The sequence below is a fragment of the Columba livia genome, chromosome 28 (genome assembly GCF_036013475.1).
Source record: "Columba livia isolate bColLiv1 breed racing homer chromosome 28, bColLiv1.pat.W.v2, whole genome shotgun sequence".
Taxonomy (NCBI): domain Eukaryota; kingdom Metazoa; phylum Chordata; class Aves; order Columbiformes; family Columbidae; genus Columba; species Columba livia.
In genome coordinates, this window is record NC_088629.1 from 1,316,212 (window position 1) to 1,321,524 (window position 5,313).

The 5,313-nt window shown below is 64.4% G+C and overlaps 2 protein-coding genes and 1 pseudogene across 3 annotated transcripts; all 3 read left to right on the forward strand.

Moving 5' to 3' along the window:
* Positions 1–2: 2 nt before the first annotated feature.
* C28H1orf43 (chromosome 28 C1orf43 homolog) lies at positions 3–4,141 on the forward strand. Of its 2 annotated transcripts, XM_065043151.1 has the most exons (7): positions 3–159; positions 1,028–1,129; positions 1,277–1,385; positions 1,947–2,000; positions 2,076–2,242; positions 2,338–2,396; positions 3,458–4,141. In XM_065043151.1, exons 1-7 carry the CDS (start codon positions 91–93, stop codon positions 3,654–3,656), a joined length of 759 nt encoding a protein of 252 aa, XP_064899223.1. In that variant the 5' UTR covers positions 3–90; the 3' UTR covers positions 3,657–4,141. The 2 variants fall into 2 exon arrangements, with proteins under 2 accessions (XP_064899223.1, XP_064899224.1); XM_065043152.1 differs by lacking the exon at positions 1,028–1,129 and having other exon boundaries at positions 11–159.
* On the forward strand, positions 2,500–2,618 carry LOC135576628 (5S ribosomal RNA; annotated as a pseudogene).
* On the forward strand, positions 4,101–5,313 carry CFAP141 (cilia and flagella associated protein 141). The gene is made up of 4 exons (XM_065043186.1): positions 4,101–4,284; positions 4,403–4,437; positions 4,526–4,646; positions 4,724–5,313. The coding sequence occupies exons 1-4, from the start codon at positions 4,240–4,242 to the stop codon at positions 4,823–4,825; spliced, it is 303 nt and encodes a 100-aa protein (XP_064899258.1). The 5' UTR covers positions 4,101–4,239; the 3' UTR covers positions 4,826–5,313.

The window sequence follows — 5,313 nt, forward strand, 5'->3', positions numbered from 1 at the left end:
ATACAGGCGCCTTCTCGCCTTCGTCACGTGACGCGGGAGCAGCGCGGCCTCGGCGGCCGCCATGTTGTGCGGCCCCGGGCCGGGCCGGGGATGGCGGGGGCCGGGAGTAACTGGCTGTCCGGTGTTAACGTGGTGCTGGTGATGGCCTACGGCAGCCTGGTGAGCCCGCGGCGGCGGGAGAGCGGCCGTGCGCATGGGGCCTCCGCGGAACCGCGCCCGTGGGGTTCGTGTGGGCCTGGGAGCCGTGGGGCCCGGCCTTGGGGGCGCTGTCAGGGTGGGCCGGGGGGTGTTTGTGGGGCCCGTCCTGGGCAGGCTGCGGGGCTCCCGTGGGGCTGGGCTTGGGGTGCCGGGGGCCTCATCCTGGGGGGCTGTCAGGGTGGGCCGGGGGGTGTTTGTGACACTGGGGCTGGGGGGCTGGGGCTCCTGGGGGTGGGATCTGGGGGGGTTGTGAGGCTCATCCTGGGGGGCTCCGGTGGGACCAGCCCCAGGGTGTCCGAGGGGGCTTTGGGGGGGTCTGTGGGGCTCATTCTGGCAGGTCCGTGGGGCTCCTGTGGGACCAGCCCCAGGGTGTCTGTGGGGTTTCTGTGGGTCTGGGCTTGTGGTGTCTGTGGGGCTGGGTTTGGGGGGTCCGTGGGGCTCCTGTGGGACCAGCCTCAGGGCGTCCATGGGGCTTCTGTGGGGCTCATCCTGGGGGTCTGTGGGTCTGGGTTTGGGGGGTCTGTGGGGCTCCCGTGGGTGTCCATGGGGTTCCTATAGGGCTAGTGAGGCACATCCTGGAGTGTCCATGGGGAACCCTCGGGGACCCAGACTCGGGACCCCCATGGGGCTGGGCCGGGGTGTCCGTGGGGTCCTGGTGTCTGTGGGGCAGCGAGGGGACACGAGTGGGAGCCTCTGGGGGGGGGGGCAGCCTGTCTATGGGGCTCCTGACAGCCGTGCCGGGTTTGGGGGGGTCTGTGTGGCCCCACGGTGTCCCCAGGGTTGGGAGGGGGGTGTCGCTTCAGCTCGGTGTCCTGACCCCCCTCCCCAGGTCTTCGTGCTGCTCTTCATCTTCGTCAAACGCCAGATCATGCGCTTCGCCATGAAGTCGCGCCGGGGCCCCCACGTCCCCGTGGGGCAGCACGCGCCCAAGGTGCGTCCACGGGCCGGCCGGGGGCTCTGCTCCCAAATCAGACCTTTCCGGAGCTGCCGCTTCGCTGTGGTGACGGGACGTTGTTATTTCACGGGGGACCTGGCTGGTGTGATCCCACAAAGCTCTGTAAATGCCTTTTCTTTTCAGGATTTGAAGGAAGAAATCGACATTCGGCTGTCGCGGGTGCAGGACATCAGGTACGAGCCGCGGCTGTTGGCGGAGGACGACAGTCGGCTCCTGCAGCTGGAGGCACCAGGTACCGGCTCCCGAATTGGGGAATTGTTGTGGTTGAAAAAGCCCCTTGAGATCAGTGAGTCCAAGTGTCAACCCACCCGTGTCCCTGAGAACCTCATCTGTGTGTTCAACCCCCCCAGGATGGTGACTCCAGCACTGCCCTGGGCAGCCTGTTCAACACCCACAGCCCTTTGGGGAGAAATCACCCCAAATTTCCACCCTCACCCTCCCCTGGTGCAACTTGAGGCCGTTTCCTCTGCTCCTGGCGCTTGTTCCTGGGGAGCAGAGCCCGACCCCCCTGGCTCCAAGCTCCTTTCAGGCAGTTCAGAGATCAGAAGGTCTCCCCTCAGCTCCTGTTCTCCAGCTGAACCCCCAGGTCCCTCAGTCTCCATCACATTGTGCTCCAGCCCCTCACCAGCTCCGCTCCCTTCTCTCCACTCGCTCCAGCACCTCAATCTCTTTCTCATTGTGAGGTGATCCCGCCACCCCTTGGGCAGCTAGTTTGTGGTTTTGAGGTGATTTTGGCGCCGCCGCTTTGACCCGAGTGGCCCAAACCCGCCCCCGTGCTGCTTTCCCCCTCCAGGCTGCTGTAACTACCTGTACCGGATGAAGGCGCTGGATGCCATCAGGACGTCCGGTAAGGGCGCTCGGGGCGGGGGGCGGGAGGCCTCGGGGTGAGCGCCAGCGCTTTGACCCGCGTCGTGTCGCCCAGAAATCCCGTTTCACGCCGACGGCCGCTACCCCAAGTCTTTAATCGGGAAGAATTTCTGTGCGTACCTGCTGGAGCTGCGCAATTCCAGCGGCTCCTTCAAGGGCGTCCGCAAGGCGCTGATCGACGCGCTGCTGGACGGCTACGAGAGCGCCCGCTACGGCACCGGGGTGAGTCTGCGCCATCGGGGCGAGCTTTGGGGTGTCCCCCGCGGGGACGGGGGATACTCGCTGAGCTTCTCCAACCCGGATTCTGTTTGCTGCAGGTTTTCGGGAAGCCGGAATATCTGAAGTACCAGGAGGCCCTGAACGAGCTGGCCAATGTGTGAGTGTCGCTGCCGGCGGTGGCTTCGTGGGGAGGGCGACCATGGCAAGGGGGGTTAGTTCAGGTACTACCAGGATATACTTGGGGAACATACATATGTAATGTATACAGCCATAGCACCCTGAGAACGCCCCATCTGGTCTGATCTGGGAAGCTAAGCAGGGTCGGGCCCGGTCAGTACTTGGATGGGAGACCAGCTGGGAACAGCGGGTGCTGTGGGCTGAGCCAGCACTGGCCCTTGTGGCCAGGAAGCCAATGGGACCTGGGGTGGGTTAGAAGGGGGTGGTCAGTAGGTCAGAGAGGTTCTCCTGCCCCTCTGCTCTGCCCTTGAATAAAGGGTTGAGTTCAGATACTATAAGGATACACTTGAGAAACATATATACATATATATAAAATATATACAGCTATAGCACCCTGAGAATGCCCCATTGCGTCTGATCTGGGAAGCTAAGCAGGGTCAGGCCTGGTCAGTGCTTGGATGGGAGACCAGCTGGGTCCAGAGAGGTTCTCCTGCCCCTCTGCTCTGCCCTGGGGAGACCACACCTGGAATCTTGTGTCCAGCTGTGGCCCCTCAGCTCCAGCAGGACAGGGAACTGCTGCAGAGAGTCCAGCGCAGCCACCAAGATGCTGGAGGGAGTGGAGCATCTCCCGTGTGAGGAAAGGCTGAGGGAGCTGGGGCTCTGGAGCTGGACAAGAGGAGCCTGAGGGGGGACTCATTGCTGGGGATCAAGATGGAAAGGGGCAGTGTCAGGAGGATGGAGCCAGGCTCTTCTGGTGACAACCAGGGACAGGACAAGGGGCAATGGGTGCAAAGTGCAACACAGGAGGTTCCGCTGGAAGATGAGAAGCAACTTGTTGGGGTGAGGGTGGCAGAGCCTGGCCCAGGCTGCCCAGGGGGTTGTGGAGTCTCCTTCTGTGCAGACATTCCAACCCGCCTGGACACCTTCCTGTGTAACCTCATCTGGGTGTTCCTGCTCCGGGGGGATTGCACTGGATGAGCTTTCCAGGGCCCTTCAACCCCTCACATTCTGTGTTGTGAATTTTGGGTTCATTTGTGGCAGCACCAAGACGCGCGGCGCCGGCAGCCAGCGGCAGCACCAGTCGGCGGCCAAGGACCTCACCCCCTGCCCCGACGTCCCCAATCCCGCCACCATCCAGGTCACCTACCTGCCTTCCAGCCAGAAGAGCAAACGTGCCAAACACTTTCTGGAGCTCAAGAGCTTCAAGGACAACTACAACACGCTGGAGAGCACCCTGTGAGGAGCCGGCGCGCTCCCGTGTCCCTCGGCGGAGGAGCCGCGTGGGCTGGCGCCCTGTGAACAGACTGATCAGCTTTAGCTTATTTATAGAACAGAAGACACGGATCGCAGCCAGCGCTCCTCCGTCTGTCCGTCCCGTCCGCTCGTCCCATCGTTCCGGAGGGCGAACGCTCTTTGTTTTCCCCGTCGCGGGACGGGGTGTAAATAGTTTGGTGCCCGTTTCTCGGCCGCCTCTTGGGCTGCGGTTTCTACTCCTATTTATGATTTTCTCCCGCACTGGGGCGTTTGGGGACACGCGGGGCGGCCGGATCCCCGCTGGGACTGTCCGTCTGTCCTGCCGGGGGTCTCCTCCCGCTCTCACCGGGGGCCGGAGCTCGTGGTCCCCAACGTGTGGCCGTGTCCGTCCCCGCGGCGCGTGCCGGGGGGGACCTGCCCCTCCGCGCTGTTTTTAATTCATTGCTGTTTAATAAATGACGGTGACCCCTCGCGCCGCCCTCGGCCTCTGACTGCGGGAGCCCCGCGGCGGTTACCGGGCACCGTTACCGACCGTTACCAACAGTCGCGGGGTCCCTGCGGCACCGGCCATGGCAGCGCCGAGCAGCCAGAGCCCCGGGCAGCGGCAGGAGGAGGTGGGACAAGGGGGGCGGCGGGTTCGGGGGTCCCGGTGGCAGCTGGGGACATCGGGGCGCGACGTCCCCCTCCTATGAGCTAAAGCCCGGTCCCCCAAACGCAGCGTTTCGGTTGCAGGTTCTGGCAAACGGGAGCGAGGAGTTACCGGAGAGGTAGAACCAGCACCCCTGGGGCCGAACCCCTTGTTGTGGGGCAGGTGTCCCCCCAGCGCCCTGTCCTACCCTCCCCGTGTCCCCGCAGCCGCGGGGAGGTGACCGGGGGGCACCCGCGGCGCTGGGAGAGGATTTTGGTGCCGCCCCACGGGGCTCTGGGGCCGCAAGTGCTCTCGGAGCTGCGTCTCGCCGGCGCCGAGCTCACCACGGTGAGGACGGCGGCACCGCGGGGGAACCGGGGGGTCCCGGTGACGGCGGCTTCAGCGGCGGCTCCGGTGCCCGGCAGGTCCGGCGAGCCGCGCTGTGCCGGCTGCTGCAGGACGAGCACCGGCAGCAGCGGCGGGAGCTGCAGCGGCTCGGGAAGGCGTTCTACGTGGAGCGGCTGTGAGCGCCCGACCGCCGGCTCCACGTCCCGCACGCGGATGTGGTGCCGGAGCAACAGCTCCGCACCAAACCCACGGGTACAGCACCGAACTGATGGCTCAGTGCTGAACCCGTGGGCTCGAAACTGAACCGACGGCTCCGCGCCGAACCCATGGGCTCAAAACCAAACCCGTGGGCTCGGTACCAAACCGATGGCTCAGCACTGAACCGATGGGCACAAAAGTGAACCCGTGGGCTCGGCACCCAACCAGTGGCTTGGCACCGAACCAACGGGCTTGAAACCGAACCGATGGCTCCACACCGAACTGATGGGCTCGAAATTGAATCCGTGGGCTCGGTACCAAACCGATGGCTCAGCGCCAAACCGATGGGCTCGAAACCAAACCAACGGACTCGGCACAGAACCGACGGGCTTGAAACCGAAACAACAGACTTGGCACCGAACTGGTGTCACCCAGTTTTCCGGCCAAGAATAAAACGCGTTGGGCAGAA

Bases quoted from the DNA above. Each gene is read 5' to 3' on its own strand.
- C28H1orf43 (XM_065043151.1), top strand. From the start codon at position 91: ATGGCGGGGGCCGGGAGTAACTGGCTGTCCGGTGTTAACGTGGTGCTG. The intron at 2,001-2,075 runs GTAAGGGCGCTC...CGTGTCGCCCAG, and splicing joins GGATGCCATCAGGACGTCCG to AAATCCCGTTTCACGCCGAC. The intron at 2,397-3,457 runs GTGAGTGTCGCT...CATTTGTGGCAG, and splicing joins CTGAACGAGCTGGCCAATGT to CACCAAGACGCGCGGCGCCG.
- CFAP141 (XM_065043186.1), top strand. From the start codon at position 4,240: ATGGCAGCGCCGAGCAGCCAGAGCCCCGGGCAGCGGCAGGAGGAG. The intron at 4,438-4,525 runs GTAGAACCAGCA...GTGTCCCCGCAG, and splicing joins AGCGAGGAGTTACCGGAGAG to CCGCGGGGAGGTGACCGGGG. The intron at 4,647-4,723 runs GTGAGGACGGCG...GGTGCCCGGCAG, and splicing joins CCGGCGCCGAGCTCACCACG to GTCCGGCGAGCCGCGCTGTG.